This window comes from Bufo gargarizans, chromosome 2 (genome assembly GCF_014858855.1).
Source record: "Bufo gargarizans isolate SCDJY-AF-19 chromosome 2, ASM1485885v1, whole genome shotgun sequence".
Taxonomy (NCBI): domain Eukaryota; kingdom Metazoa; phylum Chordata; class Amphibia; order Anura; family Bufonidae; genus Bufo; species Bufo gargarizans.
This window is the reverse complement of record NC_058081.1, coordinates 138,766,919-138,794,396: the sequence shown is the minus strand read 5'-3', so window position 1 is coordinate 138,794,396 and position 27,478 is coordinate 138,766,919. Positions and strand designations below refer to the sequence as shown.

General features: G+C 42.9%; 1 protein-coding gene across 1 annotated transcript; it reads left to right on the top strand.

The window, feature by feature from the left end:
* Positions 1-560: 560 nt before the first annotated feature.
* LOC122929599 (tubulin polyglutamylase TTLL13-like) lies at positions 561-26,181 on the top strand. The gene is made up of 16 exons (XM_044283228.1): positions 561-649; positions 4,491-4,770; positions 7,675-7,715; positions 9,102-9,220; positions 9,317-9,447; positions 10,378-10,534; positions 10,618-10,761; positions 10,873-10,958; positions 12,598-12,823; positions 13,396-13,577; positions 16,997-17,185; positions 18,127-18,310; positions 20,416-20,628; positions 21,318-21,672; positions 24,548-24,761; positions 25,884-26,181. Exons 2-16 carry the CDS (start codon positions 4,511-4,513, stop codon positions 25,894-25,896), a joined length of 2,514 nt encoding a protein of 837 aa, XP_044139163.1. The 5' UTR covers positions 561-649; positions 4,491-4,510; the 3' UTR covers positions 25,897-26,181.
* Positions 26,182-27,478: the final 1,297 nt, after the last annotated feature.

Sequence of the window (27,478 nt, the reverse complement as noted above, 5' to 3'; positions counted from 1 at the left end):
GGAAGAGACTTTGGCGCTTACGAAGCACCGCAGCCTCTTAATCCACTTAATCCGCCCCTGGCCATGAAGCTGCGGTGGGTATCCTCTATTCAATAGAAGTAACCTGCAGGTCCGTGGCATTCCAAAGTGAACAACCGCAGAAGAAACCGCGTAACAGCGATTTACACAGCATTAAAAACCGCCGCCTGAATGGTCCCTATGGGGAATGCAATGTGATCCCACCAACAAAGAGTAGGACAAGAAGGGGGGCTGCCCAAATATGTGACAAACCAACTGTCAGCAACATCAACACCCCGGAAATGTCCGACAGGACGCCCCAAAACATTCATGGCAGAGGACCCCAGCCCCTCATGATATAAGTATATGTAAGTATTTCGAAAAAATGGATACAAGCAGATGTAAGTGTATTCTTTAGTTCTGCAATCAGTGTGCATTAAATGCAAATGGGAAAACGCAAGTGTAAACCTGTATACTCAGTGACCAGGAGGCGTGCTGTCAGTCAGCGTTCACACCAGCCCGCCCCCAGCGGTTTCCATGGTTACCGGTAAGTTGTAGTCCCTGGGAGGCCCGGGAGTCCGGTGAGTATCTGGCTGCGGGACATAACAGAATGAAGAGGTAGTCACCGCGGGAGATCGCGGCCATTTGCACGGTAGGAACCATCTGTGAGGAGAGAAGCAAAGCGTCCATAGCAACGGCGCCTGGTTACCGCAGCCCTGTGTGTATGTGGATGAAAGTTTTATAAGTGATCTGCGGTTACAGGGGCGCTGCTTCATGCTGTAGTGCTGTTAGCGTATTGTGATGTACTGTCTCTCCACACACTGGGAAAGCAATTTTTGCTTGTATGGATTAGGAAAATATTGCTGCTTTCGTCCAAGTACATGGTCACAACTGTCCAGAGGTTGTGTGCTGGGTGCAGGTCTCCCCCATTCAATTCAATGGAGCCTAGCTGCAATACCAGACACAACCTATAGGTAGCGGGGGCGCTGTTTCTGCTACTAGGGGATTTCCCTATGCCTCCGATTTATTAAGGATTAAAAAGTCCTGCAAAGATCGTCGGCCTGTATGTGTGGAGGAACTTTATCCATCAATTGCACCAAACAGAGCCTGTATCACCCTGCTCCATACTATGGAACTGTCCTACAGGCCCGTGACCATATGGATGAGCCTTAATATAAAATATTGTTACATCTCAGATGATTTCCTATGCAGAAACATAAGGATGATAATCTTGACGTGAGATATTCTGCCTTATGGTCATGAGATGCCATAAAATAGGAATATTTCACATCATTTACTGGACATCGGCTGGGTCACATCTGCAATGCCCGCTCTGTCACATGATGGGCAGAGATGGCACCAGATGAACCCCGCTGACTCTAATCGGTTAGTGGGATTTCCATAATGGTGTCCGTTTGGGCAATTTTGCAAAAAAAGAAAAATATAATTCTCAATTATTTTCAATTTAAGGGCGATTGTGTTTTTTTCTGGCAATAACTTTTTTTTTTGTCTAATTGTAGTTTTTAAGGACATCATTTTGGTGTACATATAAGGGCTCACGCACACGACCATATGTTTGGTCCGCATCCAAACGTATTATTTGCAGGTCAGATGTGGACCCATTCTTTTCAATGGATCCGTATGTCCATTTCACGTTAGAACATGTCCTATTCTTGTCCGTTTTGCTGCCTTGTATAGGACATTTCTACAGAAGTCCAAAAATAAATGATGACATGCACTCGGCCGGAATCCATGTTTTTGGTGTGCAGTAATTGGAAAAAAAAAAAGCTATTCCACTATAGTGTTTTGCACTTTAAATTTACGCTGTTCACCATGTGACATAATTAGCCTGTTACTGTTATTCTATTGGTCAGTACGGTTACGGTGATACCGAATACAGTATGTGGTATGTGTAGTTTTATTTGGTTTTTACTACTTTTGCACATCTCAAGCAAAGAAATTGTTTATGTCGTCGCATTCCAAGGGTCAGAATGTATTCATTTTGCCGCCCATGGAGCCGTATAAAGGCTTATTTTCTGCAGGACGAGATTGGGGTTTCATTGGTACCATTTTGGGGTACATGGGACTTACTGATTACCATTTTTTGGGGTGGGGCATAGGAACAATTCCATTATTTTTTGCGTTTTTTTATATTGTTCACGGAGCAGTGTAAATAACATAAATCTTTATTATACGGGTTGTGGTGAACACAGCACGATACCATAGGTGTGTGCCAGAGGCTTTTTGTTTACCACTTTTATAAACTAAAACTTTTTTTAATTAAATGTATTTTTTATCATATAAATACATTTTGTTTATTTTTATTTTTTACTCTCACTAGCAAATATGTCTTTTATAATACAGTGGTATACAGTACCTTGTATACCACTACATTAAAGCCTGTGTGACACAGTCTAATACCCAAACAGCATTGGCAGGCCTATTGCCATGGAAATGCACCAGCGCCCGTTTGTAGGGGCTGATGGTGATGGAGAGCCTCTGTTTAACTGCCTAGATGCCAAGGTCGCTATTGACTGCAGCATCTAGGGAGTTAAGCAGCTGGCATTGGGGTTAATTGCAATGTTGGCAGTCACAGCGGGATGCCTGCTACAGTCATTGCTGGACTCCCGCTGTGATCTGGAGCACTGTATCAGCGCAGCATGTGCGGGTCTCTTCATTCCCTGCAACCCACACCAGGATTATTGGTGTGAGCGGCAGGGACAGGAAATACCCGCACATGCTGCCCTGATACAGCGCTCCACAGGAGAATAAAATCGATATGACAATTAAAAAAAAAATCAATATTGTCTGGCTGTAAAAGAGCAAATCAATCCAGTTAGTTCAATGGATCACACAGCCCTAGAGTCCACTATTTTACTACCCTATAACGTAACTTATTCTGCACTTACTAGAGTGCTTACATGGAGCTGTAGAGAGGAAGCCACCATGCTACGAGAACTGTACAGCCATGTAAGCTGCGGCGGTATTAAATTAAAGGGGTTTTCCAGCAGTACAATATTGACAACCTATTCTCAGGATAGGTCATATCTCATCAGTGGCGTCTGACACCCAGCACCACTGCCGATGTGACGTCATGTTTACCAGTATGCAGTTTAGTCTAAGTGAATGAACCTGAACTGCAATACCAAACACAGACACTATCCAATGTATGGCGCTGTGCTTAGTAAGCTGCAAGGAGGCCGCAGCACTCACCGAAGCTTCGCAGCCTTCTGAAGTAGCTGATCGGCGGGGATATCGGGAATCAGACCCCTACCAATGAGATATTGATGAGGATAGCTCATCGGTATTCAAACCCCAGGAGAACCCTTTGACTTAGAAACGGATTGTCTATTCAGCATTCATTGTTAATGGCGGTACAGTGTTGTAGGTTACCGTGCAACCATTAACAATGAATGCTGAAGAAACAATCAACTTCTAACAAGTTAATTAAATACTGCCATGTGGTTTTCGAGTCAGTCATGCCGTGTGGCCCTTAATCATCCAGGACAGCCCGATTTACGGTTTACCTGAATTACCACAATTGGCATGGGGTATGTATTACAAAGCTGTCCTCCAGACTTACCAGCCTTCCCCAGAGTTGTGGGGGAAACAATAACATCACGTGTCCACCCGCCACTTTTCAGACCCTGGAGCTTTTATTTGGATCCCATGTACACTGCATTTTATTTTCTCCTCCACAGTGCTCGCGAGGTGTCATTCAGAATCATTTTTTAAAGGGCTTCTGTCACCCCACTAAACTCATATTTTTTTGGGGTACTTATAATCCCTATACTGCGATATATCTATACATTATGTTATTAATCATTTTCGTTCTGTAAATAAGGCAAAAAACGTACTTTTATAATATTCTTATTACCTGTCTACCAGCAAGTAGGGCGTCTTCTCTTTCGGTGACGTCATCGGCGCAGGCGCACTGAGGGAGTGCTGAGGAGGCGAGCCTCCTTCTCTCAGAGCGCCTGCGCCGAATCAAGACAGGCGCGCGATTTTTGAAATGCAGACAGGGCCAGCCGGAGGAGGAGATCGCGGGTGGCCCTGTCAATCAACAGGAGGAGGGGGAGGTTTTTTGCGGCTGCTACCAGCAAGTAGACGCCCTACTTGCTGGTAGACAGGTAATTAGCATATTATAAAAGTACGTTTTTTGCCTTATCTACAGAACGAAAATGATTAATAACATAATGTATAGATAAATCGCAGTATAGGGATTATAAGTACCAAAAAAAAAAAATGAGTTTAGTGGGGTGACAGAAGCCCTTTAAGCTGTTTTATAAGGCAGTGCTACAGGATGACTATAGTAGGCGACCCCAAGAAGACAATTGTAGCCACCCACTAGCTTCTGGAACAGTGGCCCCTATGGATGTCCACTACATCTAGTTTTTTTTCTGGAAATTTGGTTGTCCTTATAGTTTTGGTATTGATTGCAGGAAGAACTGTGAGAAGTTTCACTCTTTCTTTATAATATCTCTGCTTTTCAGCCTAAGTGTTGCATGACAAAATGAAACTTCAGACCCTGGCATGCAGTGAATCAGAGGAGGATTCTGGGGATGATGAAGAAGACGAGGAAGAGTCAGAAGCAGAGAGTTTGAGCAGAACGTCCCCAGTAGATGAGGAAATCACCATCGAAAATGTAGACCCCAAGCCAAGAGAGGAAAGCCAAAGTCAAGACAAACGGGACCTTGAACTTGAAAAGCCAAAAATAGACAACACCCTGGACACAACGGACCAGTCTAAAAAGAAAAAGAAGAAGAAACGCAGGTGATTAGCTTATGATGTATAGAAATGGGGCCTACTCTTGTCTAGGATCAAATAAAGGAGTCTGGCTATAGACATTACTGCTCATTCAGCCATCTCATGGAGGTCCGGCTGTTAGGACAACTGCTTATTGAGCCGTCGCCATCAACAACATACCAGACAGGAAGATAAAGTATTAGCTAGATTTTCTTTCTGCAGCATTAGGATAGGATTGGGTAAAATATCTTCCACTTTACTAGTACTATAATACAGTGCATTTGGAAAGTGTTCATACCTTTTCACTTTTTTCACATTTTGGTTACATTGCAGCCTTGTGCAAAAAATCTAAAAAAAAGTTTACGCCCATCAATCTGCACTCAATACCCCATAATGAGAAAGTGATAGAATAAAAAAAAAATGCTAATTTATTAAAAAGGATTTTTTTTTTATTTTGAATGGACATAAGTATTCAGACCCCTTATTATGACACTTGAAATTTAGCTCTGGGGGGCTCCCATTTCTTTTGATAATCTTTGAGGTGTTTCTACACCTTGATTGGCGTCCACCTGTGGTAAGTTCAGTTGATTGGAACTGATTTGGAAAGACACCGCCCTGTCTATATAAGGTCTCACAGCTGACAATGCATATCAGAGCAAAAACCAAGCCATGAGGAGGAAAGAACTGCTTGTAGAGCTCAGAGATAGGATTATGTGGAGGCAAACATCTGGATAAGGGTACAAAAAGTGTCTGCTGCACTGAAAGTTCTCAGGAGCAGTGGCGTACATAGAGAAGTAAGGGCCCCATAACAAGGATCACACCAGGCCCCCTACACAGGACAGAGGGGTTTCCGCCTAAACCCCTTTCAATGACCCTTGGGACATTTTTTTTCGCTGCCTCATTTGCTAAAAGTTATTCCTTAAGAGGATAGAGTCCTGACCAAGTTTTAACCCCCAGTAGAAGAGGAGATAATCCCAACTGGGCCCCCTCTTGCCCTGGGCCCCATAGCAGTCACATGGTCTGCCGCTATGGTGGATATGCCCCTGCCCAGGAGCACAGTGGCCTTCACAATTCTTAAATGAAAGAAGTTTGGAACAACCATGTCTTTTCCTAGAGCTGGCTGACCCACCAAACGTTATTAGGGGATAAGGGTCTTGGTAAGAGAAGCAACCAATGGTCACTCTGGTTGAGAATCAAAGATCCTGTGTGCAGATAGGAGAAACTTCCAGAAGGTCAACCATTACTGCAGTACTCCACCAATCTCGGCTTTATGGCAGAGTGGCCAGAAAGAAGCCTCTCCTCAGTGAAAGACACATGAAAGTCCACCCGAGTTTTGCAAAAAAAACAACAACAAAAAAACACCTAAAGGATTCTCAGATTGTGAGAAACAAGACTTTCTGGTCTAATGAAACTAAGATTAAACTTTCTAGCCTCAATTCTAAGTGCCATGTCTGGAGGAAACAAGGCACTGCTCAGCATTTGCCTAATGCCCAATACCATCCCTACAGTGAAGCATTGTGGTGGCAGCATCATGCTATGGGGAGGTTTTTCAGCGCTTAGTAAAGGGAGAAGGGTCAGAGTTGAAGGAAGGCTGAGTGGAGCAAAAATCTGAGATTTTTTTGAAGAAAACTTGGTTTAGAGTACTATGGGCCCTAGACTGGGATGAAAGTTCACCTTCCAACAAGACAATAGCCCTAGACACACAGTCAAGACAACAAAGTAGTGGCTTAGGGACAACTCTGTGATTGTCCTTGAGTGGCCCAGCCAGAGCTCAGACTTGAACCTAATCGATCATCTCTGGAAATGGCTGTCCACCAATTGTCCACCAGAGAAGAATGGCAGAAAATTCCAAGTGTGCAAACCTTTTGGCATCATACCCAAGAAGACTGGAGGCTGTAATCGCTGACAAAGGTGCTTCAACTAAGTCTTGAGTAAAGGGTGTAAATACCTATGTCAATGCAAGATTTCAGTTTTACCTTTTCAATAAATTAGCAAAAATGTAATACATTCTGGGGGGGATTTATCAAACTGTGTAATATAGAACTGGCCTAGTTGCCCACAGCAACCAATCAGATTCCAGCTTTTATTTTTCACAGCTCCTTTGGAAAATGAAAGGTGGAATCTAATTGGTTGCTACGGCCAGTTACTAGGCCGTTTTAACTTTGTCATTATGGGGTATTAAGTGCAGAATGATGGGGAAAAACTTGATTTCTTTTTATTTTAGCACAATGCCGCAATATAACAAAATGTGAAAAAAGTGAAACAACTTTCTGAATGCATTGTTTGCTGTACATTTTCCACCCATAATTGCACAATAGAAAATCTGGGGCATATGTTCCACCACATGTTAACATACCCTTAAGGGAGCTGTCTGCTCTTCTTACATGTCTGAGATAAAAGTGTGGAGCATCTTTTGTTACGACTACATTGAGCTGTCCCTCTGTTATTCCTCCTAGAAATGTATGACTATATTGAAAACTGGGTGTTACCATTCTTCTCTTCAAAGGGACATGTCCTTACACACAACACTGATTGGACATTGCCAGTGTGTGTAGAAGCACACCCCTTTGGGGGCTAATGGAACACCCAGTTGGCAGTGACACCTAGTTGCCAATTTAACCATAAAGCCTTGTGTCATTTCAGGGAAAACAATATCACACTACAATTCTATCCTCATTGTTACGTAGCTATCCCACTTCCCGCTACTGATTATCATGGTAGATCACTGCCGTATGGGTGTATGGGATGCACTCCTGTGATGGAGGCCAATCCTGAAGTTCCATTGCTTCTATCACAGAAGTCAAAATTATTTCTTTACTACATCTGCCTTCAAATCAGTTAAAAAATATACCATTTTGCTATGTTCATTCTCAATATATGACGAGATCTGCTACATAAAAGTTTTTTTTTAATTATTTTTTATTATTTTAGGATAATTGGTATCAATTTAACAAACTGCAAGTATGAGAGTGGTAAGTCGATCACATCCGGTTGTATTCCAAAAACATTATAATGAAAATTTTCTGAGTTGTTAGACCTATAATCCATCATTCAAAAGTGATCTATACTGAATAGACCTGCTTAAGGGCTATGGACACCTTTTGGGGTATTTTGTATTATTACATTTTACTCGTTTTGGGCTATAATTCATTCTTCTATTGGTATTTATAAAAAAAAATCAATACTCCTACTTTACAGCTTTCACTTTAACTGCATTTGCGGGCCTTCTGTTCTGCACTGAATCTGTAGCCCCTATCCCTGAAGTCATTTAGTCCATATTCTTATCAGTTTTATAAGAACTTGTAAGGGCCACACATCCAGCCATCAGGACAGCTCCCTGACAGATTCAGGGTGACACAGAAAAGATGCTAGTGTGCAAGTCCATTAGAGTGAACTAATAGTTTAAACTATTAAAGGGGTTGTCTCACTTCAGCAAATGGCATTTATCATGTAGAGAAAGGTAATACAAGGCACTTTCTTTATTGGTGTAATTCATTTTTCAATTGCATTATACATTGCTTGTTTCATGGCCATGCTTGCACACTATAGAAAAAAGCACCAGCCTATGTGCACTCCCATGGTCCTGGCCACCCGAAAGGGCTGGTACTTTTTCCTATACTGGTCAAGCACAGCCACCGCTGCTGGATTGCAGGGTGGTCGTAAACATGGGAATGAGCAGTTTAAAATGGGATGGAAAACTGAATCCAGCCAGAAAAGGACACAATATGGACAATCACGATACATTAGTAAGTGGCTTGTATTAACTTTCTCTACATGATAAATGTCACTTGCTGAAGTGACACAACCCTTTTAATAAAGTTCAACCCAAAAAATTAATTTTAGCCCAAAATGAGTAAAACGCTATAATAAAAAAATGTTCCCAAAAGGTGTGCATCAGTCTTTACAGTGGATTTGTCACCTAAATATGCTGCCCATGTAAGCATTTTACTAGTAGTAGTCCATACATAACCATTTGGCTAATCGAGTCTAATGAAGAATACAGCAGACTCAGAGTTTTATATTCGAGGGGAATGCTAACCGCCCCCTAAACTATTTGCTCCCGATCCAGTCAGTGTCTAGATACAGTATTTTCCACCATATGCATGCAGGTCCACAGTGGCCTACAATGCAAAGCAATGAGAACTGCAAAATTTTAAAAAGTTTAAAAAATTCCCTCTATTTTAAATATCATCTTATATGTTTTCCCATATACTGTAATAGCTGAGGCTCTGGAAATACTGGCTTCTGTTTTTGAGCGAGTCATGACATCAATATGGTGGATCCCTTACGATCCCCACTGACTTTTGAGTAAAGTGAAGAAGATTTTTCTACAGTTACCGCGTCTGCTTGGGTTTCAGTGCGTCGTGCTGCCTGCGCGAGTGGATTGAAGGAGGTTGGAGATGAAGAGGAGTGGACAGTCTACTGGACGGACTGCTCTGTCTCACTGGAGCGTGTAATGGACATGAAGAGATTCCAGGCAGGTTCTCAGGCAAAGAATAGGTTCCGAAATAAAAATATTCTAATTGTATTTCTTTCTTATCAATATATATCTGTTGTTATATTTTCCTAATAGAAAATCAACCACTTCCCAGGAATGAGCGAGATATGTAGAAAGGACTTGTTGGCAAGAAATATGAATCGTTTGCTAAAACTTTTTCCTAAAGACTACAACATCTTTCCAAGAACATGGTGCCTGCCTGCTGAGTGAGTCATTTTTGGGCTTTACAAGGCATCAGTTGCCAGCACCTTTTGAAAGGGTTCTCTGGGATTATAACATTGATGGCTTATCTTTAGGCCATCAATGTTTGATGTGTGGGGGAGACCTCCAGAACCCCCACCAATCAGTACAATGAAGGGACTCTAGCACTTTGGCACGCACTTGGTTGGCCCATCTTGCTCTTTGGTGGCACATTCCTCGGATATGCCACCATTGTCCCCCTCTGGGACCCACATCTAACTCTAGAACAGGGCCCCCTAAGTGAACAAGGGGGCCCCGTTCAAGTGCATACACCATTCATTCACTTCTATGGGAGTGCCAAAGATTGCCAGGCACTGGCTCTGCTATTTCCAGAACTCTCATAGAGATGAATGGAGAGGTGGCAGTGCTTGCACAGTGAGCTCTCCATTCACTTCTATGGAAGTTCCAAAAATAGCCAAGCTCACCCACTCAGTGAATGGAGAGCTTAAGCACGGTGAGCCCCTGTATTAAATCTGGTGCAGGTTTAGACAGCCTGGCTAACCTTATGCCATCCTGTGGATTAGTAAATCTGGACCGTTGTCTCCATACTACCAAGCCATTGGCACACTATGTACTGCTATACCGTGCCTATGTATGGTAATGTATTATGAAGGCATTCTTCCCCCCAAAAAATAACTTCAATATTCAGGGTCTGCTGGAGCAGATGAGTCAGGAGCGCTCTACAAGTATGATACATACGTATTGGTTGCATAGTAGACAGTTATATGGTGCATAACCATGGGCTCATTTATGTCTGCTGAAGATAATATTCCATCATCCTGTCGCTTTATGTCTTTATTCCATGAGCTGAGTGCGGTTTATTCCTGCACTGCTGTTATGAATGTTATTATTGCTTATTAATAGCACTTTTGACCTTTTCTGTACTTTTACTACAGTTATGGTGATTTACAGGCCTACTGTCGCACAAAGAAGAACAAGACTTACATCTGCAAGCCTGATAGCGGCTGCCAAGGCAGGGGCATTTTTCTTTCCAAAAACATGAAGGACATCAAACATGGCGAGCACATGATCTGTCAGCAGTATATGTCCAAGGTAGCATTGACTGTGTTATGTGCGGGTAATACACCTCCAAGAAAACACAATATGATGGCATTAATATCAGTATATTTCCACAGCCATTCCTGATTGATGGGTATAAATTTGATCTACGTATATACGTCCTTGTGACATCCTGTGAACCTCTGCGCATTTTTATCTACAAGGAAGGCCTTGCGCGTTTTGCAACCATGAGTTACACAGAACCTAGTCACAGCAATCTGGTAAGTAGAGGAGCCTTTGGAAATGGATTTTATATGAGTGGTTATTGACATGGACCACCAAGACCCATATTTACCGTATATAACACTGTAACGTAAAATTCATTGTGACAGGACGATGTCTGTATGCATCTGACAAACTACGCTATCAACAAACACAGCGAAAACTTTATCAGAGATGACATGACAGGAAGTAAGAGGTGAGTTGTGTGTTAGCATCATGAATTAGTGAAGATTATAAGATTATATTGTTAGAAAAGGATTTTCCGAGATTTTAATACTGATGACCTAACCTCAGGATAGGTCATCAGTATCTGATCAGTGGGGGTCCGACACCTGGGACCCCTGCCGATCAGCTGTTTGAGAAGGCCGCTGCCTTCTGGCAGCTTACCAAGCACAGCACCGTACATTGTATAATGGCTATGCTTGATATCGCACTCAGCCCTATTCACTTGAATGGGGTGGAACTACTTCTAAGCCACGTGACACATGAACTTGTCACCACTCAGCTTAGTGAAAGCTGCAAGAAGGCCTCGGCGCTCACAGGAGTGCCAGTGCCTTCTCAAACAGCTGATCAGCGAGGGTCCTGGGTGCCGATCAGATACTGAGGACCTATTCAGAGGATAGGTCATCATATAAATATATCGGAAAACCCCTTTAATGGCATATATTGTGAATGGAAAAGGGGAAAAAGGTGCTATCAGATACCTCTGACAGAGGCTTTTCTCCTCAAAAACAAAAGGATCAGGCATGTTGAAACCTAACTGCCCAATCCTTATCTTCCCCGATTTGTGTCATCAAAGGAGATTTGGGAGCCCCCATACACATTAGTTTGATAGTCGTGCCAAAATCCACTGGTTCAGTCAATATTAGTCTAATTCAGCACAAATATATTCATATGATAGAGCATGCTCAACATAATCAGCAAACTGTGCGCTATATCTAAAGGTGGCTGGCTATTGGACAGCCATTCCGATCCCCTTCCATACACCCAAGGTGGTCACCTTCTGATTTGTTCTCCCATTTGAATGGGGCAGTGGTCATGCATGTGCACTGCTACTCTATTCAACTCTATGGGACTGCTGGAGATGGCTGAGCAGGGGAACACAGGTTCCCCGATCTCATGATCCATTGGAGTCCCAGAGGTCAGACATTCAACGATAAGTTATTCCCTATCCTGGAGAGATGTTAAGTCTTTGTTATGGGACAGCCCCTTTAAATGAGTATTCTCATCTCAGACATTGATGACATTTCACTAAGATATGCCATCAGTGTCCAATGTCTGGGACATGGTCTATCTCCACAACGGGACCACCGAAGTAAATGAACAGAAGCTTTGCATGCGTGACCACCCTCCATTTACCACTCTGGGAGTCCCAAAAATAGCCAAGCACTGGTTCAGCTTTTTCCGGCAGTCCTATGGCAGTGAATAGAGAGGTGGCCATGCATGCATGATGCGTTCTTCATTCTCCGCTATGGGACTTCTGAAAATAGTCAAGCACACTCATTCAGCTACTTTCAGAACTCTCATAGCAGTGAATAGAGAGCACGCCGCTCATGTGTTGCTTCTCTCTTTTCACTTTGAGGGCGATAGGAGTGGGACCCACACCTATATGACATTGATGGTATATCTTAGCGATAGGCCATCAGTGTCTGAGATGGGACTACACCCTTACCTCTCTAGCAGACAGTTTTTAGCTCTGTCACCTATAACTGCAAATTATTAAATGACTCTCGCAGAAATTAAAGCCTCCTTAGACTTTTCACTCTAATTACGTTTTGTGTTTCAGCTTTAGATTCTCCTTTGGCCTCTTGTGACATTTTTTCTTCCAATTATAGAAAATTATCAACTCTGTGGACCTGGCTGGAGAACAATCACTACAACAAAGCACAGCTCTGGGAGGATATTGAAGATGTAATTATCAAGACTCTGATCTCTGCACACCCGATCCTCAAACACAACTATCGAACTTGTTTCCCAAATCACATCGCAGGCAGCGCTTGTTTTGAGATTCTAGGATTTGACATCCTAGTGGACAAAAAATTAAAACCTTGGCTGCTGGAGGTAAAATCTCATCAGAAAAAAAAATGGCGAGGAAAAATGATTACTGACCTGTTCTAGTTTCTGGGGGAGGGGGTTATCTAGGCCTTTATGGCATGCAGACGAGGATCCATGGGCAAAAACCACCCATGATGATCTAAGATAGATAAACTACGCCAATAATCCAAAAGAATAAAGAAAAATCAGCAAGGGATTAACAATATATAAATGTTTATTGAAATCCACATCACATAGATATTAAAATACATAGCACAGCCAAAAACCCTAGGGCAAGATGGAGAATGCCCAATATTACTGCTAAGACATAGAACCGCTACTGTGTGGGAACAACATATAGTATTATTGGCCTGTGCCGCTGCAATCATGCCCTATACTTCAATTGAAAAAATAATGAAGATACAAATGTGTACAGTCACAAAAGATGGTTTGACCCCTTTGGAATTAAATCCATATAGGTTGTCAATGAAATGAATATAATTCTTCTGTGGTGACCTGTACTGATGGTTTATATATCATATGGCATTTTCTGTTGTTTTCTGTATATCCCGGATGATAGATTTATCTTGTATAAATAGGTGAACCATTCCCCAAGCTTTACCACAGACTCGCGCTTGGACAGGGAAGTGAAGGATTCTCTACTCTGTGATACCCTTCACTTGATCAATCTCCGGGCTTGTGACAAAAGAAAAGTTCTTGAGGAAGATAAACGCAGAGTTAAGGAGCGATTACTGCAAAGGAATGTTCCTAAGGAAAACAGGTGACAACACATCCCCCTTTGGAAACCATATAGTCCACAGGATACGGCTATTGTGAATATTACTGTTCCGCATTCTAAAGTTTTACATCAAGTCATATAAATGACATCATATCATCTATGGGTTTATGGAGAAATGAAGTCATTTCATTTTGATTGGGTTCATTACTTAACAATGGATACTGCACCTCAGGTTTTTTTTTTTTTGCCTTCCTCTGGATCAACTTGCAGGATGACAGGCCGAACTGGATGGACAAATGTCTTTTTTCGGCCTTATGTACTATGTTACTATGCACAGTAAGCAGGGTCAGACTGGCCCACCAGAGGATCCTCCGGTGGGCACAAGCTCTGATAATAATGAACCCCCTAATAAAGCAGGGCCCTTAAGATCCTATATACACAGAGGGTGGCCCTCAGAATAATTTCCTCTGACACTGACAGTAAACCTCCACTAAACAGATCTTTACATGACTGGGGCTACATGGCGACATGAACGTAGTCCGACATTGGATCTGATGATAGTCATTGATGTTGCTGTCCGACACAATGCAGCTGCGATGCTATAGTCACAGACAATCCAGACCTGATGGATTTTGTGTTGCAGATCGATAATTGCATGTCTCAATATGAATTCCGCCCTGCGAAACAAAACCCATCAGGTCTGGATGTTCCGTCAATGTTGCGTGGCAGTCTCGGCGTGTCGTGTGTCACTCAGCAACATCACTGACAATCATTAGATCCATTGTTTAAGTCAGTGTTTCCCAACCAGTGTGCCTCCAGCAAAACTACAACTCCCAGCATGCCCGCACAACCAAAGGCTGTCCAGGCATGCTGGGAGTTGTAGTTTTGCAACAGCTGGAGGCACACTGGTTGGGAAACACTGGTTTAAGTCACCTGCAACAGTTTTGTGCCTTGGATGTGTTTTTACAGTCAAATTGCAGCTTTGAAAAAGCTGTGTTACCTATACAGAGGTGATATCTGTCATTGAAATCCTGCCTGTGACGATAATGTGATGGCTACTGAAAAGTTAACTGTACAGAAAAAGTCTCAACATATTATAAGGTCTAGTGGCCAGTGTGTAAACTTCACAATTTTAGGTACCGTATTTTTCCCTTTATAAGACACACTTTTTTTCCCCTAAAAGTGGGGGAACAAATTACGGAAGCACTCAGTATGAATTAGGTGCCTGGGAGTTGGGAGCAAAGCGCCGCAAGCGCTTGTAGTACTCACCCTCCCCTGTCTTCCTTGCTGGGGCCAGCACACTATGACCTGACACTGCACGCAGTCAGGTGACAGAGCAGCGCAGGCCGGGAAGACAGGGGAGTGCAACTTCTGCCAGAGGTGAAGAGGAGCTGCGGCGCAGGACATGTAAGAGGAGGTTTTTAGTTTAATCTGATGGGGTCTAGCATTGAGGGCTGATCTGAGGTCAAACAGGGGTCTGACATTGGGGGCTGATCTGAGGTCTGATGGGGTTCTGACATGGAGCGCTGATGTCCTGATAAGGGGGTCAGATGTGATGTCCTGATCTGATGTCCTGATATTTATGGGGGCATGATCTGATGTCCTGATATGTATGGGGGTCTGATCTAAGGTTCTGAAATGAGGTCTGATGAACAATATTTTTTTCTTATTTTCCTCCTCATCATCAGGTGCGTCTTATAAAGCGAAAAATACGGTACTTTTTAAAAATAGATGGTGACATGGCATTCTAAATAAAAAAAAAAAATATTGAACATAAAACGTGATTTAAACAATATGTCCTATTTTGATGACACACTCCCTTTAGTAACATAGTTTATAAGGCTGAAAAAAAGACATCTGTCCATCCAATTCAGCCTGTTATCCTGCAAGTTGATCCAGAGGAAACATAAAAAACCCTGTGAGGTAGAAGCCAATTTTCCCTGACTCCAATCAGACAGTCAGAATAACTCCCTGGATCAACACCCCCTCTCTAGTAGCTATAGCCTGTAATATTATTACCCTCCAGAAATACATCCAGGCCCCTCTTGAATTCCTTCATTGTACTCACCATCACCACCTCCTCAGGCAGAGAGTTCCATAGTCTCACTGCTCTTACCGTAAAGAATCCTCTTCTATGTTTGCGTACAAACCTTCTTTCCTCCAGACGCAGAGGATGTCCCCTCGTCACAGTCACAGTCCTGGGGATAAATAGATGACGGGAGAGATCTCTGTACTGACCCCTGATATATTTATACATAGTAATTAGATCTCCTCAGTTGTCTTTTTTCTAAAGTGAATAACCCTAATGTTGATAATCTTTCAGGGTACTGTAGTCCCCCCATTCCAGTTATTACTTTAGTTCCCCTCCTCTGGCCCCTCTCCAGCTCTGCTATGTCTGCCTTGTTCACAGGAGCCCAGAACTGTACACAGTACTCCATGTGTGGTCTGACTAGTGATTTGTAAAGTGGTAGGACTATGTTCTTATCACGGGCATCTTTGCCCCTTTTGATGCAACCCATTATCTTATTGGCCTTGGCAGCAGCTGCCTCACACTGGTTTTTGCAGCTTAGTTTGCTGTTTATTAAAATTCCTAGGTCCTTTTCCATGTCAGTGTTACCCACTGTTTTACAATTTAGTATGTACTGGTGACTTGCATTATTCCTTCCCATGTGAATAACCTTACATTTGTCAGTGTTGAACCTCATCTGCCACTTCTCTGCCCAAGCCTCTAATCTGTCCAGACCCATCTGTGATATATTTTTTATAGTGGTTGGGGCTTGTTTTTACTGTTACAGAGCTCAAAATACAAATCTTTCCTTCACACTGTCAAATGATTCTGCCTGGCTCCACAATTGAAGCTTAGGAGCTTATTAAAAGGGGTTATTTAACTATTAAATTGGTGGAGGTCCAACTGCTAGAGTCGTGTGACAGGGGTCCTGTAGCCCGGGGGAACCCTTGAAAATAATGGGGTGGCAGCAGTGGCGCTCAACTCTTCTCTATGGGACTGCGGGAGATAAATGAGGACAAGCAGGAAAAAACTGGAATATCCAAGAAAGACAGATTTATCTGTATGAATCTGCAGAGAGTTGGAATTGTATACTGTAATTCTGTGGTGTTGTGTAGGGGATTTGGAGCACCAGAAGGATTTGAGACTTATTTAGATATAAATAAAAATACATAATTATAGGTAGTTTAATAGTACAGGAAAAGCACATCATTTTCATCAGTTGCACAAGTAACGGAACTAAACTGATATGCTAGCTATAGAGAAGCCTATGAAATGCCAGAGTATTTTGTAATTTTCACGTGTACTTTAAAGCGCTGTTATGTTTTAATATACATTGTGGCTATGGAGTATACGAGTAAAACATTGCAAGTATTTGATCCACCCCACTGACTTTGTTGTGCGCCTCCATGTTTGCTTGTCTGCTCTTACATTTACTTAATATTTCTGACCACAGACGGGAACAATTGGAAAGCACTCAGGCGGCTTGGCTGGAACAAGTCGAAAAATATGAAGACAGCCACCTGGGAGGGTATCAGCGTATTTACCCACAAGCCACAGCAGACAAATACGAGAAGTTCTTCAAACACAGCGGCTCGTTGTTCCAGGAGACTGCCGCTTCAAGGGCCAGAGAGGAGTGTGCAAGGTAACGGCTTACTTTGATACCTGATCCTAGCTAGTAAACTCTAGTAAGAGCTAAACTCTCAATTGACCTGGAAATTGGCACCTTATTGGTTGATTTTAGTGCTGGATGTTAGGATTGACAGCTAATTGGATTATAGGACTATAGATTACACAGTTATAGCTTTGTCTCATATACCTTGGATGAAGGGATAGCAATCACAAGCTGGGGGGCATAAACCCAACTGGCACTTTGGGCCCTGGATGTTAGGATTGACAGCTAATTGGATTATAGGACTATAGATTACACAGTTACAAGTCGTCCCAAAATTATGTCTGTAACAATATTGCATCTGGAAAGTACTGTACAAAACCTGTGGTCATAAGTGAACAATGCACTCTACAGTAACGGTTGTCTATGTGAAGTCAAGTCCTAGCAGATTTAAAGACAACCTGCCAGCAGATTTGACCATGATTAACTGCTGACAGCACTAGGTAGGGACTGGGGAGAGCAAGACAAACATACCTTTTTAGAAGGTCCTATTATCAGAAGTAGTGTGAAAATGAAGTTTTATTCTGCTACATTTGCTACTACAAGTACTCAGGAGGCAGAACTTCACCATGAAATATTCTCTGTTCTCTGAATTGAGCTCCTTCACCGCCCCTTCCCTCTGATTTGAATGACAGATGCCACATCCAACCAGCAGACTACTACAGCTGTCACTCAGAACAGAGAGTAGGGACTATGAAGCAGCTCAATGCAGAGAGCAATTGACAGTGATGCTCCACCTCCTGTATGTTTGTTCTGCTCGCCCCAGCCCCTACCTACTGCTGGCATTAGTTTAGCATGGTCAGAACTGCTGACAGGCTCCCTTTGACCACATAGCGTGTTGTACCGTACGGTCTATCACCCTTTATTGCATGCACTGATGCATTGTTTAATACCAGTAAAATTATTCCTGACAGACAGCAGCTGGAAGAACTGCGGCTGAAACAAGAGCAAAAGGAAATACCTACTGCAAAGAAGAAGAAAGAACAGAAAGATGCCTTGCAAGGAGAGTCAGCAGGTGAAAAGGCAGTAAAATACAAGGTGACAAGAAGACCATCTACCCGCACTCTGACCAGTGGCTGTAGAACCGCGGAGAGAAAGGTAAAGTAGACATGAAATTCTAACATGATTATCGGAGACTCTAAACTACCTGAAAATAAATAAAGATCACCCAGAAAACTTCAGCGGAGATTGACAAAGTATAAATTGCTAGTGGTGCTTGGTCAATGCCACACAACCAAGGTGGTGAACCCTTTATTTGGGGTTCTGCAGTAGAGTATATTTTGAGGCGGGATCACACTAATACTGGGTGGCAACTCCTCTAGCTGCAATACAGGATACTCTGGCATGGCAGCGGTCATACAGATGCTAGATATCCTCCTGTGGTTCTTCTAAGCTCTTTCAACTTGGAGCTGTAGTTCAGCCAAGATGGTTGTTGGCTGCATGGGAAATCCATTGCTCCATCTAGTCCCAGACATTCTCGATTGGGGAGAGATCTGGTGATCGATCTGCCCAGGGAAGATGCCAGATACCCTGAAGAGCATGTTGTGTAGCACTGGCAGTGTGTGGACAGCTGTTATCCTGTTGGAATGCCATGTCTCTAAACTGAGTCAAAAACGGTAGTAGGCAGGTTCCACAATGTTGTAGAGATACTGAAGGCAGGTCGGTATTCCTTCCACGAATACTAGATGGGAACGGGCATAGTAGCTAATGGCAATCCACACCATGACATTTGATGTAGTGGGTCTTGTGTGTCTCCAAAACTGGCTTGATGTGAAGCGCAAAGTAAGCTGATGCATCTGCTATGGGAATGCACCTCTCTGGGTCCATATTGGATGGGTATTCTCGACATTATCCAAAGCAGATCCTCCAGTAGATCCTACAGTTTTCATACTGGCCTTGCTTAAGGAAGGGGCGATGGACAGCTTAGTGGAGGTAAGCAATTTGTGCGTGATATATCATGCTAGGCAGCTATTGGCTTTTATTGGATACAGGCTACTCTACTAACTATCCAAGAAGTAAACTAAACAGGGTGATATGGTTAGGACTGCTGGGACTGACATCAGACATGAGGGATAGATTATATAACAGGCATTTGGTATAAAGGTAAAGCCTCCTGCTCTTATTTCTATTATTAGGTGTATAGCTTAATTCTGGCCTGTAATGTATAGAAGGATAGTTATAGGTTATTTTCTGTGCTTTATCCTATTTCTGTGTGTAACTAATATATTGTAAAATTCTATCAGTTTTGATGATTGCACAAAATATTGATTTGCTCTGGGAGGAAGGGGGTCAGGGAGCATTGTTTAATATGTTAGGCATATCATTCATGTCTACAGAAAATGTAGTCAGTACTGAGTCAGTAAACCTGCAGCAGACCTAAGGTCAGTGAATGGTGGAAGCATTCATCCTCCGGGTACTCCGGTTTCTACTCACACTCCAAAGACATAATGATAGGGAACTTAGATTGTGAGCCCCACTGGGGACAGCCTGATGCTAATATCTTATAATAGCACTGCACATTGAAAATATATCATCAGGTTTAGTCAAGTTAGCCGATGGAAAGAAGAAGCAACCCAGTTTTTTATAGACTGAGTTTTGGGTACAGAGAGGATGTGACGGTGGAGACAGATTTCATACATTTGCTGGTCCCTAGTACAGAATGTGGAGGAATCTCAGCAAAGGAAGAAGGTGGTATCTGCAAGCTGATAGAAGGAAAACCTGGAAAGGCCACAGGAAAGAACTGTGTTTAGAAGTACAGACTACAGCTTTTAAATCCATAAAAATCAATGGTTGTAATGTACACTACAGAAAAGTGAGAATTCCAGGAGTTTAGTGACGGTTTAAGACATGGAGTCAGGGCAGGATGGACCAAGTATAGCTGAGGTTAACAGCACATGCTGGAAAGGGGAAGAAACCATTCAAGATGAAAGAGGAGAGGGCAAAGACTTCGGTCTAATGAGCAATCACAGTGAAGTAAGTCATATAGATGTGAAGGGACAGGTTCTGGAGAACAGAGAGTGAAGAGAACAGTGGAGAGATTCATCTTGCCCAGAGAAGTACTTCTGTTTTGCATGGTTTAGAGAGAGATTATTTGATCTGAAGTGAATTTTGACACTTCATCTACATGTGTAAGATTTCATTTACATGTGAAGACTTTTTCCTTTCTTTTCTAACAGCCAGTTATTTTCACCATAACTTTCTAGAAAGAAGAAGCAACAGTAGACTCAATGAAGCCAATAGAAATCAACGAAAAAGAGGAAATGGAGCGACTGCAAGGTCTTCAGCAGAGAGAGAAACTCATTCGAGCCATGGGCATAGTGGATCATGTCTACAGACTGTTGAGCATTCAGGGGCCCAGGACACCTGAATTCAAGGCACCTGACTACAGTCTTCTAGATGTTCAAACTAGAAATCAAGTATGAAATAAGTACCTATGATGTAAGAATTCTTTGGGCTCCTAGTAGACTTAGCCATGTGTCTCAATCCATCACAGATCTGTATGGCCCAAACTGTACCTCACCTTGACAACTCGGAGACAGCCATTGCTACCATATGATGACTGAAATGTTCCAGCCTGGTCACCAAACTCAACCCAGATATTTATTCTGAAATATTATGTTCATATACTGTAAATTGAAGGGGTTCACCAGGAATAATTTAAAATGGCTGCCAGCAACCTGTCTTAGAATGTAAGTAGAACTTGTTGCACCACTTGTAGATCTGCCTAGGAGGGTGAAGGGGTGAGGCCTCACTACACGGCTCTACAATAGATGGTAATTATGTGTTCCTGCCTATAATATGCCATCCTGGCTGAGCAGCCTGACAGGAACACTCACTAATATGTAGTATATTCAAGTGCCAGAGCGTAGTGTGTAGTGAGACCTCACCCCCTCAGGCAGCTCTACAAGTGGTGCAACCACTCCTGCTCACATTCTAGGACAGGTTGCAGGCAGCCATTTTATATAATTCCCAGAAAACCTCTTTAATCTCATGAAATAACAATAATAAAATAACTCAAAAATATAACTTATTATTGGGATTTAGGGTTCTGTCAAGGGTAACTGAATTGGATGGTATGTTTAATTCTGCTTATATTTTATTTCAGACCCGGTTTCATCAAGCACTAGTGATGTGCCAGGACACAGATGGAAGCATGACTCATGTTCCGGTGTCCTACCTAGGAGGCTCAGCCATGGACACAGTAGTGCAGACCGTTGCTACAGTCAACCAGTTTCACTTTGGCTATTCAGCAGGCTTATCCAGCCTCCTAGGTGCTGTTGGAGCACCACCTCCCACACATTATGCAGCCAGAAGATACACAAACCAAAAACCCTTAACCTGGAATGGAGCCCAAAACATGCGAGCAATAACTACTGTCAATGACAACAGCTCTCTGAACAAGCAAATGAAAAGTGGAACCCACATAAGACTCTCAAGTGCCAAAACCAAGGTGGAGCACAGTAAGTTTACCATACGGTAACGTATGGTGCTCAAATAGCTAGCGAGACATCAAAGGCTGGTTTGTGATGTCCTGTTATTGCACCTCACTAAGTAGATTAGAGTCTGCATTATGCAGAGAGAAGAGGATGTACAGATCTAGGCAGTGGCGTACATAGAGACGTGAGGGCCCCTTAGCAAAGATCAAACCAGGCCCCCCACAGGACAGAGAGGTTTCTGCCTAAACCCTTTTCAATGACCCTTGGACCGTTTTTCCACTGCTTTATTTGCTAAAAGTTGTTCCTTTAGATTTAGGCTGGGTTCACACCTGAGCGTTTCTCAAACGCGCGTTTTACGCGCGTTTTACGCGCGTTTTTTGTAATAGTAAACACGCGTTTGTGTGATTGACTGCAGTGTCCTATGGCCACAAACGCGCGTCAAAACGCCCAAAAGAAGCTCAAGTACTTGATTATGCGTCAGGCGTTTTACAGCGCGATCATACGCGCTGTAAAACGCCCAGGTGAGAACCATTCCCATAGGGAAGCATTGGTTTTCATGTGTTGAGCGTTTTACAGCGCGTTTGAAGGCGCTGTAAAACGCTCAGGTGTGAACCCAGCCTTAGAGGGTAGAATCCTGACCAAGTTTTCACCTCCAGTAGAAGAGTAGATAATCTGGGCCCCCTCTTGCCCTGGGCCCCATAGCAGTCGCATGGTCTGCCGCTATGGTAGTTACGCCCCTGGATCTAGGAGATGTTAAAGTAATTCCTGGTGCATTACCACATGAGCTTATTGTGCTGGCTTAGTTTAACAACATGCAAAGCTTCTAAAGCTTAAAGGGGTTGTGCAGGGCTTTCAGGATAGGTCATCAATATCAGTTCGGCAGAGATCCGACACCGGGGAGCTCCACCAATCAGCTGTCTTTTCACTATGCGTTGTCTGCTGTGGAGCGGTAGCCTAGTGTAATTAGAAGTACTTTCTCTATTCAAGTCACAAAGTGCAATGTAATGAACGGGAAGCAGCGCTTGCATGTAGTTCTGCCTCCTCTTCAAACAGCTGATTTGCGGGGATGCTTGGTGTCGGACCCCGCCAACCAGATATTGATTACCCACCCTGAAGATAGGTCATCACTATACAATATATCACTTCACAGACCCTTTAAAGGGATTATCCAAGTTCTCAAACAGCCCCCCCATGTGCCAGGCCCCTCACAGGTAATATACTTATCCCACTCCCGGCGCCTACAGTCACCCGCGATGCTAGGGAGGCTCGTCCCCATCTGCTATTGGCTGTTCCCTCTTCCCGACACCGGATGTTTTCATCAGTGTACAGGGAGAAGCAGCAGCGGCGGTGCGGGGAGCAGGGTAAGTATATTACTAGGGATGAGCCAATCGACTTTGGATAAAACATCCGAAGTCGATTCGTATAAAACTTTGGTTCGATACTGTACGGAGCGAGCGCTCTGTACAGTATTAGAATGTATTGGCTCCAATGAGCCGAAGTTATTACTTTGCGAAGTCTTGCGAGACTTCGCATATTAACTTCAGAAATTGATTTCTACTGTAAAAAAAACATTTTCCAAACTCCCAATTTTTTTTTTACAGTATAATTGAATTTCTGAAGTTATTATGCAAAGTCTCGCGAGACTTCACAAAGAAATAACTTCAGCTCATCGGAGCCAATACATTCTAATACTGTACTGAGTGCTCGCTCCGTACAGTATTGAAGCAAAGTTTTATGCAAATTGACTTCGGATATTTCATCCAAAGTCGATTCGCTCATCCCTATTTATTACCTGTGAGGGGCCCGGCACATGGGGGGCTGTTTGAGAACTTGGATAATCCCTTTAAAGTTGGACTACAGTTACCATGTCAGTATAGCATGTTAATCCACTGATTTTGGTGCTGGCTGCATCTGGGGCTCTTCAGTGTAACTCATAAAACGAGGATTTGAAGTAATGGACCCCATATCTGTCATGTCCATATGCTGTATTAGGGCATAAGGATTGTCATAAGTAATTAATTCTAATTTTTTAGGTTATTGGCTTGATATGCTATGTTTTTTCAAGAATGCAATGGCAGTATCACACTTAGGGTCCATTCACACGTCAGTATTTTTACCTTTCCAGATAAACGTTCCTGTTTTTTTGCGGATCCGAAAATCTGGATGACATGAGGATGCTTTTAGCATGTCTTCCGCATTTTTGACGGATCCATTGACTAGAATGGCATGACGGAACACAAAATCTGACAAATAGTAGGACAGGGTATATTTTTTTCCTGGATCCGAATAAACGGAACCCACGGAACGGAATCACGGAATCGGAGAGCACCATGAGTGCTGTCCGATTATTTGCGGATTCCATTGAAAATGAATGGATCCGCATACCGTTTTAAATCGGAACGGATGCGGAACACCAAAACGGACGTGTGAATGGACCCTTACACTGTGAAGATCATAAAATGTGAACGAAAATGGTCGCATGATCTGTAAAAAACCTTACAAATAGTGTATATTGATTATGTTCCTGAATAGGTTTCTCTCCATGCTGAAAAATAACTTTTGGACTGTAACCATCTAGACCAGGCATGGCCAACCTGCGGCTTTCCATCTGTTGTAAAACTAGAACTCCAACCATGCCCAGCTGTAGGCTGATAGCTGTGGGCATGCTGGGAGTTGTAGTTTTGCAACAGCTGGAGAGCCTCAGGTTGGCCATCCCTGATCTAGACAACTCCTTTTATAATATCCTTATAGGCCTCATGCAACAACCTCTTTCCAAGATTAAAAAAAGAAAACATAAAAAAATGTAAAAAACTAACAGAAAATAAATGGCCCTTTGACTATGAGATCTACAATATTTTGTATTTGCTGTGATGTAATGACCTTTTTTCCCCCCCTGCAGAAAACCCATCTAATAAAAAGCCAAATCGCTTTAATGGAACTTATGCTGGGTCTCTGAGTACCTTGCCTCCTAATGGTAAAGGGCCATCTGCAGCTTCAGGTTGCACTCTGCCTGCTGTTGGGGGATTGTCTTCTGCTGATGGACTATTAGCCATTTCATCATGCTCAGCTACTCTTGCTCAGCGCCCCGATCATTCAAGGCAGTATATAAATTGGTAATGTATCATTTTGTGCCCTTTCTTCTATATACACTATGTCAGGAGAGGTTACAGGTCTTCTTAAACGCATTGGGTACCTAGAAGTCTTAGTATACAGAGTCAGAAAGAAATATCCTAGCATCACCAAAGAGGATAATATAACTGTGTAGGGGGCTGTCTGGCCAGGATTTCCTTTAGATTATAACTGTCATATTTTCATTAAAAAAAATATATATTTTTTTTAGCATATGTTACTGCTGCAGCAGCATTATGCATAAAGCAATCTTTAGTTTATTCACTTACCACTGTTTTCCTTGAGTTTTCCCCTTAGTTTCAGCTTGTTTTGAATCCTACATTATGAGGATCTTCTCATGATGGCTCCTCTGCCAGTTCTCTGAGGCCAAAACTGCATTCCTTCAGGTCACATACAAACTTGCTGAAGCCAGCAGCTTCCTGCCAGCTAATCAGATTGGATTACTGAGAGACACGCCTCCTCACTCTGAAGCCTAATGCAGGCATGCAGTGTGAAGGACCGCCCCTCTGTCTTCCTAGCCTAGACAGATGATCCATAGTAATGGTCTTCTAAGGGAGCAGTGGAAAATGATAGGAGATATTAATGAAAGTTTTTATTATAAGGTAATTACAGATCTTTTGACAATCATTGACAGACTAACTCAGGTAAACATGTCTAGCTGTAATAAACCAGCAAATAAAAAAAATAGGAGTTATCCTTTAAAGGGTCAGAATGGCTCAAAAAATAGGTCATACTCACTTGACCGATCCTTTACTCCTGTTCCACTGCTCCTTGGGTCTTTCGTCGCTCTCTTCCTGGCCTTTCTTGACACAGAAATGTGACCATGCAATCACTGTCTGTGGTAAGGGAAGAGAATAGGACATAGAGGCTGGCAGGGGGAGCATTGGAACGGGAGCAGTGGAGGAGCAGCTGTACTCTACCCTTTAAAACAAAATACCAGCCAGACAACTCCTTTAATAAATTGGCCCAAATTTAGTTTTAATGCTAACCAAGTGCTAATCGACTACTGAAGAAACCAGTAGATACTCTACACTACTTCTATATAAGTGATCTAGAATGGCATGTGTGAAATATATACTAATGTGGCATTTGTGTTCTTCCTCTAGGAAATGGAGTTAGAAAGTGCCAAATGACAGAGCCCTCCAACTATTCTGACCTCCGCCGCCTTCTTTTTTTCTCAGTTTTTTTTTTTATCTTCACGACAGAATTCCACTTCAATCGAATGAACGATTTTGTTTGCTGCACATTGTTTTTGCACAGCAAATAGACTAGGAATAATTGTACGGTCACCATTACAATCAGTAAAGCCGTCAGGTATTATCATTTTGTCTAGTAAGGAAGGACTGCAAGGTCGTAGCCAATGCTCAAACACTGTGAATCCCAAGATTGTAAATGAAGAGTATGAAATAAATCTACGCTGATCTACAGCTAAACCCAGTTGGATCTGTGTAATGTAATAATGGCTGTGACCTTACATATGTCTGCTCCGTGTTTACTGGACTATGCAGCGGCGGACACTGACACCAGAGGGCAAGGAGTGTGTCTGGGCCCTATCTTGTTACAAAAAGCTATGATTATATATTGGAACATACTGCACATATGCTACTAACACACTAGACTCCATATATATATATATAAAAAGAAGGACGTATGTGTATGTATGTTCCGGCGATCACTCAAAAACGCAACCATCGATTTCAATGAAATTTGGTATACACATCCCTTGCTACCTGGAAAGAAATCTTGTGGGGGGGGGGGGGGGGGGGGTCACAGCTGTCTAGGATGTACCGTTCCTGAGATATTCTCAAAAAATGACCTGCATTAGCCAATACAAGCCTGCAAGTCACATGTCCCTTATAAGCCAATAGAAGCTCGCAGGCCCTTAGTCTCCACATACACACACTTTTACTCCAGGTTTCCATAACAACCCAGCCATTTTTCTTCACTGCTGTAGGTCAGCTTTAGGCTAGGGCTACACGTTGAAATGAAAGGGTCCGCATCCTATCCGCAAAAAAAACGGAACGGGCACGGAAACAAAATACGGTCGTGTGCATGAGGCCTTAAGGCAGCAGGGTACTGTGGAGGTCACTGTTAAGGCAGCGGGGTACTGTGGAGGTCACTGTTAAGGCGGCAGGTTACTGTGAGGTCACTGTTAAGGCAGCGGGGTACTGTGGAGGTCACTGTTAAGGCAGCGAGGTACTGTGGAGGTCACTGTCAAGGGAGTGGGGTGCTGTGAAGCTCACTGTTAAAGGGGCGGGCTGCTGTGAAAGTCAAAGTTAAGGGGTTGGGCTGCTGTGGAGGTCCCATTTTAAAGTGGTGGAGAACTGTGTGGGGGGGGGGGGGTCAGTGTTAAGGGGTGGGGGACTGTGGAGTTCACTGTTAAAGGGGCGGTGTGCTGTAGAGGTCACTGTTATGGGGGATACTATCGCTATCTTTTAACGACACACACAAACATTAAATGAAATAGATTAAATATACCCGTGCAAAGCCGTGTCCTTCTGCTAGTACAAGTATAAAATCTGGTAATGGGATATGATGGGAAAAAATACACAAAGGACATTCATATACGGTACTTTGAGTACAATCATCGTACAGAGCAATGTAAACACTGAAGAGCCTGCATGAGCGCCGCGGACCCTTTATATAAGCAGCCAAGTCCTGTGTGTGTGTGGAGTCACCCCCCCATGATCTAATATTTATG